The 14,658-nt window shown below is 41.6% G+C and overlaps 1 protein-coding gene across 1 annotated transcript; it reads right to left on the reverse strand.

Moving 5' to 3' along the window:
* Window positions 1–7,163: 7,163 nt before the first annotated feature.
* On the reverse strand, window positions 7,164–9,575 carry LOC126028329 (protocadherin alpha-3-like). Its single transcript, XM_049787344.1, has one exon. The coding sequence runs from the start codon at window positions 9,573–9,575 to the stop codon at window positions 7,164–7,166; it is 2,412 nt and encodes an 803-aa protein (XP_049643301.1).
* Between the last annotated feature and the right edge of the window lie 5,083 nt (window positions 9,576–14,658).

The raw sequence follows: 14,658 nt of genomic DNA on the forward strand, positions 1-14,658 counted from the left end.
CTGAAGATAGTCTATAATATTGTTGCTTTGGTGGCTTCATTTGGATTTCTTAATATTTTTTTATTTTCCTGTATTTTCTAGCACAATAACAAGTAGTTATTAAATAAAGCATAACTTGAGGTACTCTTGAGGCTTATGGTCAGTAAACTATATATATATATATGAATATATGAGAATAAGAATTTTTGTAGCTACAACCTATATTTTTATTCTCCTCCTTCAAAGTCCACTAGAGAAGTTCATTTTCTTGTCCCTTGAGTCTACAACTAAGTGGTATTTTATTGTAGAACCAACCCCTAGGAAAGTAGTAGTGTCCACTGCTAACATTCTACTTAAGAAAAGTAATGGCCACTTTTATAAATTTTTATGTGTCTGAGAATTTACTATTTTAAAAAAATATTCAGCTCAGCTTTTAAAAAATTATACCAAAGCCCTCAAAGTGAAAAATGGTGGAAATAACTTAAGAAAAAGAGAGATGCCTAAATATTTTAGTTTACTTTTTCCCTCTCCCACCTTTATACATAGGAAACACAAGTTACACCTTTATACATAGGGAACACAAGTTACAACACAATTTCACTGCATAATCTGTGATGTAGTAAGTTTTCTAGTATGTATAATGGTCATATGCCTTAGCAAAAAAAAAATATCCATTTTCTTCTATAAGTTATTACTAACTGTGATAATGCCTGCCTTTAAATTTTATTCTGGTCACATTAGCTTATTGGCAATAGAACAGTAATGACTACTTGCAATAAACCCACTGATTCAGTTTCTCTCTTAAAGGAACACAATATTCTTCCTGGCTCCTACAAAGTCCTCTAAAAAAGGTTGCTTAGAATAGTTTCTGCCTGGGCCGGAGAGATAGCATGGAGATAAGGCGTTTGCCTTTCATGCAGGAGGTCATCGGTTCAAATCCCGGAGCCCCATATGGTCCCCAGTGCCTGCCAGGAGCAATTTCTGAGCCTGGAGCCAGGAATAACCCCTGAGCACTGCCGGGTGTGACCCAAAAACCACAAAAAAAAAAAAAAGAATAGTTTCTGCCTACATGTTGACTTGGGATCCTAAAATGTTTTGTATTTATGGCATCTCAGTATCAATCTATGCTTCTAAATTTGCTGCAGTAAAACAAAGTAACAAGATACAATCCCCCAGTGACAATTATGTATATATCTACTTGAACGTGAAATCATATCATTCAATTTTTTGGGTCAAAGAAACACATAAAAGTAGCCAAGAGTGTAACACACTCACAGTGGCTATATATATAAACTCAACAATGAATCTCAAATAAGTACTTGAAATAAGTACTTGAAATCTGAACACCATAACCAAGCATATGTGCTCAGACTTCAGATCATCAAAACATCAGTAAAAGAAAATGAAGGATAAAGTAGTTTGTGACTCCTAGTATACCATTTACAATTTTATAATCCTGCAAAGTTTACATTACATTAAAAATAACTGAAATTTTTCTTGGCAAACTGAATCTAAAATATTTTTTTATTTTTATCAAATGGCTGTGGTATGATGACTAAAGCTGAAAAAGTTACATAAGTATGTTCGTGGTCTCTTTCTTTTACACAGCTCTAACCAAAAGCTCTATAAAAAGACAAATCTCTCAAAACTTAAATTAATTTTTGTTTTGGTTTTTGCTTTTGGGACCACACCCTGGTGATGCTCAGGAGTTACTCCTGCATATGCACTCAGAAATTGCTTCTGGCTCAGGGGACCATATGGAATGCCGGGGATCGAACCAAGGTCTATCCTGGATCGGCCACATGCAAGGCAAATGCCATACCACTGTGCTATCACTCCAACCCCTAATTTTTGTTTATTTTTGAACCACATCTGGTGGTTCCACATCTTGTGGATTACTCCTGGAAGTACCTGGGGGACCATATGGGATGCCACAGATTGAACTCAAGACTACTGTGTGCAAGGCAAGTGCCTTAACTTCTATACCCTCTGGCCAACAAATTAATTTCTTAAATATTATTTTCCCATGATTAATTTTCCTGCATGTTTATTTGAATTCTTAAAAGGAAAAATACATGCACTTAATATTGTATAATTTAAGGATTAAACTTAAGAAATGAAATTGGGGGGCCGGAGAGATAGCACAGCGCCGTTTGCCTTGCAAGCAGCTGATCCAGGACCAAAGGTGGTTGGTTCGAATCCCGGTGTCCCATATGGTCCCCCGTGCCTGCCAGGAGCTTTTTCTGAGCAGACAGCCAGGAGTAACCCCTGAGCACTGCTGGGTATGGCCCAAAAACAAAAAAAAAAAAGAAAGGAAAGAAAAGAAATGAAATGAAATTTGACATTACACTCTTGATTAACAAGTACAGTAATGCCTACATAAAATTTTTTCACCTGGTTTGGCCAAAGTGATATCAAAAGTATTAAGGCTTTAAGGATAGCTTGGGAATCAGGAAAACATGACTTATATGTGCACAATCACAAGTCCCGTTTCTTGTATCACATAAGTGATAACAAATTCTGAGGAACCACTTGGCCCAAGCAGCATCTCATTGTGGTTTGGACCAGTTGACTTGGCTTTACCAACATAAATCCAGACTACTTGAGTACTGCTAAAGAGACACAAATATACTGCTAAGTTTATTACTATAATCCTTACATATAATTAGTAATCAATCATTACTTGAATTCACAGTAGAAAGAATGGAATTTTCTCCTTGAAAATGTGTATAGTTGAGTTTACTTTCATTGTAATTTTCACATTTTTTTCACTTCAAGAGGCCAATACTAATATCTGCACTCAGACTAGGTGAAATATTTGAGTAAACTTGTCCCACCTTTCTTTTGCTCTTGAAGAGGTATTTTAAACAGATTAAAGCTTGCACTTTTGTATTTCTTCATTGAAAGCTACTTTAAATATACAGTGAAAGGCAATGAAAATATTGACAAGTTTTATCCCTGGGAAAATTGGGAGAAAACAGTAAAAATGTCATATTTGTTTTTTTTTTCTGAATCTTGGCACCCTCATCCATAAAGAATCCACTTTTCAAGAGTATTGAAAATATGGGTGAAAACAGCAAAGGCTTCAAGAAATTAAAGTTAATAGCTGGGTGAAGGCTCGTGTAGGATGTCAGGGTCTGATCCTTGGTAAAGCATGTTCCTAGGAGGAGTCCTAGAGAGTAACACACAAGCACCAAACTATTAGCAACCCCTGAGCATCTATGGGGTGGCCAAACGCCAATTAATTTATTTAAAGGGTCTTTACAACATTTATGAGTACATAGTAGGTGCTCATTGATTTCTAATCAGATCCTCTTCTTAAAAATTCAGGTGCAGGGGCTGGAGTGATAGTACAGCAGTAGGGCATTTGCCTTGCATGCAGCTGAACCAGGACGGACCTTGGTTCAATCCCTGGAGTCCCATAAGTTCTCCCATGTCAGGAGCGATTTCTGAGCCCTGAGCATCACGGGTGTGACCCAAAAACAAAAATAGAAAATCAGGTGCAGTATAGCTGCATGTCCAAGATAGTGGTGCTTTCTTGCCACCTAGTGCTCATTCCCCTGGTGAGTAGTTTGCACTGGTGTGTCATGGCTGGTTCATATGAATGCACGAGTGATTAATTCACACCCTTTCACTGGAGTCCAGTTCCATAATGCCTTAACTACTATTTACTACCACATCTTTGCAGATTAAAAGCAATGATAAACCTGACGTTCAGTACTATCTCACCATGATACAGTATGTCCTGACCCAACTTATAACTTGTTGAATTTAGTTGGAGATTTTAAATACATAAAAGTATATACCATAAAAGTATATACAGATGATCTATCTAGTGATGTTGTCTTCCTTTTGGTTAAAAACTATTCTAAATATAAAAATCATCAATCAAAAATACTACTCCTAGGTGCATTATTACAAAAAATATTTGGTGTATGAAAGCCTTTGCTTGAACTCTTAAAAATCTATCAAAATGAGGGTTTGAAATCATAGAATATTAGACACAGAAGAGACCACTTATACTAGCAGCCCTGGGGGGGCCCTAAGGAGGGACAATATGGGATGCATGCTGAGAACAGGGGTGGAGGGAGGACAACATTGGTGGTGGAAGTGCCCCTGATTTAATGTCACTATGTACCTAAAATACTACTGTGAATAATTTGTAATTCACTTTATCAAAATAAAAATTATTAATAAAAGAAAGAATAAAACTGGGGCCGGCGAGGTGGCACTAGAGGTAAGGTGTCTGCCTTGCAAGTGCTAGCCAAGGAAGGACCACGGTTCGATTCCCCCGGCATCCCATATGGTCCCCCCAAGCCAGGGGCAATTTCTGAGGGCTTAGCCAGGAGTAACCCCTGAACATCAAATGGGTGTGAACCAAAAAACCAAAAACCAAAAAAAAAGAATAAAACTAAAAGGTTATTTTTTAATTAGACAATAAAGAAGAAAATCAAGATGCCAGAACTGTCATTAGTTTTCAACTAAATATTAGAATCATCCAAGTGTGGTCTTACAATGTTAAATAATTTAGCCAATGAATTCACAGAGGCTGCCATTGGAATTGGAGCTTCAGCCTATAAAACTGCTCATGATGCTCTTGGACTAAAATGACCATTTCATCAAAAGATTCTCTCATTGGAGGCTGTAGCAATAGCACAGCGGTAAGGCATTTGCCTTGCACGTGGCTGACCCAGATTGGACCTGGGTTCGATCCCCATTGTCCCTTATGATCCCTGAGCCAGGAGTGATTTCTGAGCACATAGCCAGAAACCCTTTGGGGGGGGGTTAGGCTACACCCTGGACATTCAGAGGTTACTCCTGGCTATGCACTCAGAAATCGCTCCTGGCTTGGGGGACCATATGGGACGCTGGGGGAAGGGGGGATCGAACCATAGTCAGTTCTAGGCTAGCCTTACTGCTCTGCACCACCACTAAGTTCCCTCATTGGGCTCTTTCTAAAGCTGAAGCATATATACTAAAAAATGAGAATTTGATTATGCTTGAAGAAGAGACAATAACTTTAATGAAATGACCACTTAACTGGAAAACTCAACTTCATTCTTTGTACTCAGCTTATGATAACTGAAAGTGAAATTGTCAGATAAGTTTTCAATTAGTGCTGTTTGTACTCATAATATTGTTGGTAACAGTCCTTAGGAAGGGAATTTTAATTTATAGGAAGTTTGGAACAAACAGTCTCTGCTTTCTGTATCACCTATGCAGAATTACCTTTAATAAAGTCATTTACAATATGACAAATGAGCAAAAAGATAGACAACTGATAGAATGGGTAATACTATGCACTATTAACAAAGTCCAAAAACTACGATCAAATAATCATTTATCAAATGGAAATTCATGTGCCATTTTGTTCAAGTCCTTTGTATTAGCTTGAATTTTTGTTAATTTTGCCCTTGACTATCACTTTAAACCCATACGTGACCTTCATTGCTTTCTAATTGTAGAAGATTGTTTTTGAATCAACCTTTCACAAAAGGTGAAAAAGAATTTACAGATTCAGGGGGGATGGAGCAATAGTACAGAAGGTAGGATGTTCGCATTGTTGTGGGGCTGGCCAGGTTTTGATCCCCAGCATCCCTAATGGTCCCCCAATCACTACCAAGAGTAATTCCTAAGTGCAGAGCCTAGAGTAACCACTAAACACTACCAGATGTAGCCGAAAAAGAAACAAACAACAATAAAAATACAAAATCTTGGGCCGGAGATATGGCATGGAGGTAGGGCATTTGCCTGGCATACAGGACAGTGGTTTGAGTCAGGGCATCCCATATGGTCCCCCAAGCCTGCCAGGAGTGATTTCTGAGAGTAGAACCACGAGTAATGCCTGAGCGCGCTAGTTTAGACCCCCCAAAAAAATACAAATTCTGCCCACATTAAGTATAATAAAAGAACTCAGGGTCAATAGTATCAGGAAATGGAATCTAATGATAATGGTATTAGGGTTTAACATAAAAATATTACCCACACATTTTTTCTTTTACTTTTTTTGGGGGGACACATCCAATCGCAAGAAATACAAGTGTCTTACTTTCTATACTATCACTTCTAGCCACCACCCCAACGTATTTTAAACTCCATTTTTTGAAAACAATTAAAACTTAATAGGTGTTGGGGCCGGAGAGATAGCATGGAGGTAAGGCATTTGCCTTTCATGCAGGAGGTCATCAGTTCGAATCCCGGCGTCCCATATGGTCCCCCGTGCCTGCCAGGAGCAATTTCTGAGCATGGAGCCAGGAATAACCCCTGAGCAGTGCCGTGTGTGACCCAAAAAAAAAAAAAAAAAACTTAATAGGTGTTGTATATGAAAATATTTCCATAAGATTATTCTTTGCCTGTTGTCCCACCTTGACCTTCCAGGTGGGGGCGCTGTTGGGAGCCGAATAAATAGTTTGGGAGCGAGGTTTTCAGGGTCTTTTGCCAGAGTTGGCGGCTGGCTCAAGGTGTGTTTTGGAGCTAGCAGCAGGCTGACAAAGGACTCTCTTCGCCCAACCTTTTACCCTTTAACGCTCCTGCCTGTGTGGATTATTTGCTGCGGATAAATATTACCAAGATCTCCCCCTAGATGGGGACAAGAGGATGGTAATCAATTTCTCATTCTGGGAGCTCTTTGCGGATACACAGTCAACAAAGGAGTAAAGGGGACCCAACAAATGGGGCAATAATAGGGGCTGGAGAGATGGTGTGGTGGTAAGGTGTTTGCCTTGCATGCAGAAGGACGGTGGTTCGAATCCCGGCATCCCATATGGTCCCCTGAGCCTGCCAGGAGCGATTTCTGAGCATAGAGCTAGGAGTAGCCCCTGAGCTCTGCCAGGTGTGATCCCCCAAGAAAAATTTTAATAAACTGAGGTAGAGCAAGTAGTTTCTGAATATTCTCCTATAAATTTATAGAAGAATTTTAGTGTTCATAAGAAAATATAATTGATCATTAAACAGAAATACATCGTTTTGAGGTCCTTTGTGTGTTTTTCTAATTAAAAAGTATAACCATTTCAGTGACAAATGAGAATATTTCCACATTTGCAAAATAAATGACGGTTGTGAAATTAATGTACAACTAATATAAATAACTAAATGGCAATATTTAGTTGCTCAACGTTAGTGAACACGCAGGAAAAAATTGAAACTGATAAGTAAAATGAATAACATAAGCAAATGAGTTAGCATTAAAATACAAGAGAAGCCTTAAAAGTCACACTTACGTGAATGTCAAGGTCCGAATTTGTTTCTGGACGTTCATTTATTTCCGAAGCGTTCAGACACGGTGGCAGGCTGGGACTGAAGGCCATGAGGTCCGCCTTGGGGGGACCCTCCCCCGAGCACACCCTCTGCCTCCTCTGCTGCGACGACGACCAGCTCCCCACCGCGCTGGCGCACATCACTGGGTGCTTGGCCTCCACGCTCGCCGCCCCGCGGCCCGGCACCCAGCAGCGCAGCGCACTGTACAGCAGCAGCGTGAGCACCAGCAGGCTGGACACGGCGCAGATGGCCACGATCAGGTACACGTTCACGTCCACCAGCGCCGCCGCCGCCGAGCCCGCCACCGCCACGCGCGACGGCGCCGCCTGGGGCGCCTGGCCGCTCTCCACCAGCGACAGCAGCACCGTGGCCGTGGCCGTGAGCGCCGGCTCGCCGTGGTCCTTCACCAGCACCAGCAGGCGCTGGCGGGCCGCGTCCGCCTCGTCCAGGCCGCGCGTCGTGCTGATCTCGCCCGTGTACAGCCCCACGCGGAACGGGCTGCGCGCGCCGCCCGCCCCCGGCGCCAGCTCGTACGACAGCCACGCGTTGTAGCCCGAGTCCGCGTCCACGGCGCGCACCTTCGCCACCACGTGGCCCGCGCCCACCGAGCGCGACACCAGCTCGCCGCGCGCGCCCCCCAGCGCGCCCGCCGGCAGCAGCGCGGGCGCGTTGTCGTTCTCGTCCAGCACGAACACCTGCAGCGTCACGTTGCTGCCCAGCGGAGGCACGCCCGCGTCGCGCGCGCTCACCTGGAAGCGCAGCAGCTCCAGCTCCTCGTGGTCCAGGGGCTGCAGCGCGAACACCTGGCCGCTCTCCGCGTGCACCGACACGTAGCTCGACAGCGCGCGCTCGCCCACGCGCCGCTCCACCAGCGCGTACGACACGCGCGCGTTCTCCTGCGCGTCCGCGTCGCGCGCCGACACCGTGAAGATGTGGCAGCCCGGCGCGTTGTTCTCCTTCACGAACACCGTGTACTCGGGCTGCGCGAACGCGGGCGCGTGGTCGTTCACGTCCGACACCTCCACCGACACGCTGGCCGTGGCCCACAGCGCGGGCGAGCCCCCGTCCCTCGCCGTCACCACCACCTGGTAGCTCGACACGTTCTCGCGGTCCAGGGCGCTGTCCAGCACCAGGGAATAGTGGTTCTTGTAGGTGGACACCAGCTTGAAGGGAACGTGGGGCGTCAGAGAGCAGGTGACTTGTCCATTAGCACCAGAATCGCGGTCAGACACGCTGATCAACGCTATGACAGTTCCTGTTGCAGCATCTTCTAATACCGGGACCGATAGTGACTTGATGACCACCTCTGGCACATTATCGTTAGTGTCCAAAATTTCCACTAGAACAGTGCAATGACCTGCCATTGGAGGGATGCCTTTATCTGTCGCTTCTACCTGAATCTCATATAATTTGGTTTCCTCAAAATCTATATTACCCTTTACAAAGATATGCCCACTTACCGGGTCTATGAGGAATTTTGACAGAATATCTGCCTTCGTTTCAGTACTGAAGGAATATGTAATGTCCCTATTAACTCCTTCATCTAAATCAGAGGCGTTGACCATCACTGCTACGGTGCCATTTGGTGCGTTTTCAAACAGCCTCACTTTGTAAACAGTCCTCTCAAACTCCGGGGCGTTGTCGTTCACATCTAGAATTGTGATCTTGAGCTGAGTTGTTCCTGTGAGTTCTGGTTTTCCACCATCAACTGCAGTTATCAGTAAGTGATGCTCAGGAGTGTCCTCTCGGTCTAAAGTCTTTTTTAACACAAGTCCGACAGATTTAATTTCTTCTTCATTTCTTTTAACATCCAAGGTAAAATATTCATTGGAATTGAGACTGTAAGTCAATAGAGAATTCACTCCAATATCTGCATCCGATGCGCCCTCTAGCGGAATCCGAGAGCCAGGAGGCCGGGATTCAGAAATGAACAGTTTTTTCACTGTCATTGGAAAAACCGGCGCGTTGTCATTAATGTCCTTCACCTCCACCTCCACATGGAAAACCTGCAGCGGCCGGTCCACGATCACCTCCAGGTGGAGGCTGCACTCCAACCTCCGCCCGCACAGCGCCTCGCGGTCGATCCGAGAATTCACAAACAAAATGCCATTCTGCAGATTCACCTCCAGCAGGTCCCCGTGGTCTTTGGACGCCACCCGGAACAGGCGCGGCACCAGCTCCGCCAGCTCCAGCCCCAGGTCCTGGGCGATGCGGCCCACGAACGTGCCGTGTTTGGCCTCCTCGGGGACTGAGTAGCGGACCTGGCCGCTCCCTGTCTCCCAGGATGCGAGGAAGAGAAGCAGGAAGACTCCTGCACCTTCGCTCCAGAAAAAAACCATTGCAAGACTTTTCCAAATATGGGGTCCCTCTTCAGATCAATCCAAATTTTAAAAATGATTTTGTTCTTTAATCTTCTCTTCTTAAATATTCTCACCATGCCGGCATTTCGGAGACGGTGATGGGGTGATGTAAAGCAGCTTCGGTGTATGCAATACAAGCTTTCTTTCTTTTATGGTGAGAGACCTTGTGGCGGACAGCGGCATCATGTGGATAAATGTGTAAGTACATCTAAAATGTAAAATCTTTTTCTGATTTTGTATTTTTATTGTAACTTCACTTAATGGTACTTCGATTTATTTAAACTTTCATGATAACATAATTTGAACGTTTTTTCTAATAAATCATTTCCTTTTATTCTTTATTACACTTACTAAAATTGTGCGTTCTGTTGAAACATTTGTAGACACCTGTTGGAAGCAACACGCACTATTTTGTTTTTTTTAGAGGATCAGTCAGAGACTAGAGAGATTATTGCGGGTAAAGTACTTGCATTATACCTAGTTGACCTCAGTTTAATCCCTATGGTTCAAGCCCATATGGTGCCCTGAGTCCACCAGGAATGATTCCTGAAAGCAGATGTAGAAGTAAACCCTATGGGTCATTCATTTAATTCTAATAATAACACATAAGATGGATATTCATATGATTCTCTTTTGAAGTAATGTGCAAACACATAAAAGTTATGTAAGAAAATCTATATTAAACATGGTATTTGGGTGGGAATTCAATCTGATTCAAGAATTATGTTTAATCAATTTGTCTTGAACTCCCCATTTTTCTATAAATCGATCCCTTATATTTACTATCACAAATAAATTTAAACAAATTATATTCACTTATGTATTTTGTATAATGTCTATAATGTTATGACTATATGTGTTAGATGTACTAACCTTTATATAGGAATAGCCAAAAATAGAGAGATACATGGAGGTAGGGCATTTGCCTTGCATGAAGAAGGAAAATGGTTCAAATACTGTCATCCCATGTGGTCCCCCGAGACTGCCAGGAATGATTTCTGAAAGTGGAGCCAGGAGTGACCCCTGAGCACTGCCAGGTGTAACCAAAAAGAAATAACCAAAAATGGATTCTTTTTGAATTTGTAACTTATTTTTGCTGTATGACAACACTGTGATTAAAATATTTGTTATGATCTAACCACACCAATTACACATATTAGTTTTATAATTTTCCATACCAACATTTGTAGTCCTCAGCTTATCTATATACCAAATGTTCATGTTGATAAAATATAATAAGTATGTTTCAGTAATATCTACCATGATGAATTTCATTTTCTTTAAAATCTGTCAACTGAGGAACCAGAGCAGTGGCGCAGCAGTAGGGCATTCGCCTTGCATGCACTGACATAGAACAGACCATGGTTGGATCCCCTGGCGTCCCATATGTTCTCCCAAGACAGGAGGGATTTCTGAGTGCATAGCCAGGAGTAACCCCTGAGCATCACCAGGTGTTGCCCAAAAAAATTAAAAAAATTTTGATCAGTTAAGAGGTGACAGTAATTTGGAACAAGATTTACTACTTCAAATATGTGAAAACTGGCAATGAAATATAAACCTCTGTGACTTTACTAAAAGATACTAGTTTTGGGGCTGCAGCAGTGACAGCAGATAAAAGGCTTACCTTGAACGTAGCTGACCAGCACCACTTATTTGGACCAAAGGGAAAGACAAAATTAAACTAAACTAAACTAAACAAGAAAATTAATGGTAAGAGAACACATAGTGGGAGATTCATAAAATATCAAAATTTTTATAATCTGGGGCCAGCGAGATAGCATGGAGGTAAGGTGTTTGCCTTCCATGCAGAAGGATGGTGGTTCAAATCCCAGCATCCCATATGGTCCCCCATGCCTGCCAGGGGCAATTTCTGAGCATAGAGCCAGGAGTAACCCCTGAGTGCTGCTGGGTGTGACCCAAAAAAACAAAAACAAAAAAAAAATTTTATAATCACACTTTTTTGGGGGGCCACACCTGGCAGTGCTCAGGGGTTACTCCTGGCTGTCTGCTCAGAAATAGCTCCTGACAGGCATGGGGGACCATATGGAACACCAGGATTCGGGATTCAAACCAACCACCTTTGGTCCTGGATCGGCTGCTTGCAAGGCAAACACCGCTGTGCTATCACTCCGGGCCCTATAATCACACTTTTAATTAAACCAAATGTGTGACTTAAGTAGAAAAGTTGTAATACCAGAAACTTTTCCAATGTAATCACTGGCTGCAATCCAGAAATTCAATTTAGTCATACTTTATTTGCATTTTACCTAGAAAAGACTTTTGGTAGCATAATAAATATGTGAATATTTTAAATTAAATTTTTAAATAATACAAGAAAAGAGATAAATTATCTTAATGATTGTTGTTAATATCAAATACAATTTCTAATTGAGTCTATTAGATAGTGAAGATACCAACTGATGAAGAAGTAAACATTTAAGACTTATTTTGGAAAATCAGAGATTTTTGCTTTGCATACAGCCAATCTCATGTCTGATTCCAAGCACTGCATTCGAACCCCTAAACTCCCCAGAATTGATTCTTGATCACAGAGCCAGGAGTGAATACTGAACACCACCACTCAACCCCTCACCCAAAAAAGTATGGATGTAGGAAATAATTAGATACAAAAATCATTCCATGATTTCATTTATCTTGAAATAGAGTGATTAGTTTTTTTTGTTTTTTTTGGTTTTTTTTTTGTGGTTTTTGGGTCACACCCGGCAGTGCTCAGGGGTTTTTCCTGGCTCCGTGCTCAGAAATTGCTCCTGGCAGGCACGGGGGACCATATGGGATGCCGGGATTCGAACCGATGATCTTCTGCATGAAAGATAAACGCCTTACCTCCATGCTATCTCTCCGGCCCCTAGTTTTTTATATAAAAAGAAAAATTAAAGTTTTTAAACATTATGGCTGTATAGTAATGAGATGCCTTTGACAACTTATTGTAAAATGTTGTTCATGAATTAAATGACCTAGGGAATGTAAAACAAATTAGAGTCCATTATGACTGTTCAATGATAAGCATAATATTAAAGAAACATGGGCTAGATGCTAGAGAGATAGCAGTAGGGCCTTTGCCTTGCATGCAGCTGATCCAGGACTGGCGGTAGTTCAAATCCTGGCATCCCATACGGTCCCAACCCCTGTGTCTGCCAGGAGCGATTTCTGAGTGCAGAGCCAAGAGTAACCCCTGAGCACTGCCGGGTGTGACCCAAAACCCAACCCACCCCCCAAAAAAGATCATCCCTGGTTCCTTTGTATGTTTGTTTACATTGTATTTACCCCAAAACAGAGACTGTCTTATATATAAACCTGGGTGGGATTAGCTATCTGTATTTACTATGCCCTTACTGCCCCAACTGGGGGTGGTCTCTGAACTCAATAAAAAGGATAGTTTTGGCAGGCAGAGGCTTTCCAAACAAGGTAAAAGACTACCAGTCTAAGCGTGTTTTACCTTCAGCCTGATTTGGATTATTTATGTGTGTCCCTGATTCAGACTCATTCACTTAGGGTTGGAGATACAGCGCATGGGAGTGATTTTACAGAAAAGTTATCAGAGAATAAGGAATTCTTCTAATTAAACAACTTCATCCATAAAAAACAGTAATAATACTTAAAACTCAATGAGAGATTTTATAGCAATAGATCAATGATGCCTATAGATCTGGGCAGTATAGGGTTGAGCTTAAGCATTTTCCTTAGAAGAAACAGTAACCAGACCTTCAATAAGAGTGCACCTGAGAAAGCCTATGGGAAGCCAGCATTTCTCCCTCAGTGATACTGACACTGAAAGCATGTCTGGACAACTAGGGTTCAATCCCTGGTGCCCTATATGGTCTGCTAAGCATCACCATGAATAGTTCCTGAGTTACCAACAGTAACCCATGAGTACTGCCTGGTGTGCCCCTCCAAAAAATAAATAGAAGAAAATCGGAGTGAGAGTACTTATAATTTGGCTGAAGAAAAATTTGTCCCACTACCTGACTATCCAAAATGGTTTTTATAGAAATTAAGATAAAATAAATCCAGGAAATTTAGAGAATAAAAATGAAAAAAAAAAGAAAAAGAAGTTTAGAGAGTAGTCTCTCCACTATGAACTCTGTCCCAGGATTTTTCAAGTTTGGCATTTTATTCCAAATAACCTATATTTTACTACTGAAAGACATCTAATGTTAATAAGTATTCTTAATAAAAAGCCATGTATTGTAATAACCTAATGTGATAGATATTCTTGGAGGTGCAAGCATTAAAAACTATTCAATTGTTTTCAAGTGCAAGAAAAGGACAAAAATATTAATGGTTGTTCTAAAAGATAAATTCAAATTCTTTGAACAGTCACACCTGGCAGTATTCGGGGCTTACTCCTGACTGTGCACCTAAGGATCACTCCTGGCAGTGTTCAGGAAACCAAGTAAAGTGTTGGGGATTAAACCTCGGTCAGTCATGTGCAAGAGAAGTGTCCTACTCTGGTCCCCTATATAATATAAATATATTTTAAAATTATCTTGATAGGGGCTGGAGCGGTGACGCTAGAGGTAAGGTGTCTACCTTGCAAGCACTAGCCTAGAGAAAATGTGGTTCGATCTCCCAGCGACCCAATATGGTCCTCCCAAGCCAGGGGCGATTTCTGAGTGTCAAGGGGTGTGGCCTCCCAAAAAAATTTCTTGATAGAATAGAGTATGGTATAAATTGGAAGCATTCCTTATATATGCACATATTTAAACAAATTATAAAATTTACAGTTAAGGTTTTCTTTTTTTCACCTTTTACTTTTGAAACCACAAAAGTCACAAATGATTAAAAGAAATGTTACTAATGAAAAGCCAGGCTGTAAAAATTAAAAGTTCAAGTAAATTATTCTCAATACCAATAAAAACAAACCTAATAAAAGGATGATAAAAAGACAGAGTTGTGCGTTTATGCTGTTATGTACCTTAATATCACTGTGTAATAATTAAAAATCGCTAATAAAAATGAAAAATACTACTAAAATTAAGGAGAAAATTGAACAGACTCACCTTTCCCATGTGTTCTGACTCTGAGGGTGGTTGTCTGTCGT

Source organism: Suncus etruscus, chromosome 14 (assembly GCF_024139225.1).
Source record: "Suncus etruscus isolate mSunEtr1 chromosome 14, mSunEtr1.pri.cur, whole genome shotgun sequence".
Classification (NCBI taxonomy): domain Eukaryota; kingdom Metazoa; phylum Chordata; class Mammalia; order Eulipotyphla; family Soricidae; genus Suncus; species Suncus etruscus.

Excerpts from the sequence above, each read along its gene's own strand:
- LOC126028329 (XM_049787344.1), bottom strand. The coding sequence starts at position 9,575 with ATGGTTTTTTTCTGGAGCGAAGGTGCAGGAGTCTTCCTGCTTCTCTTC.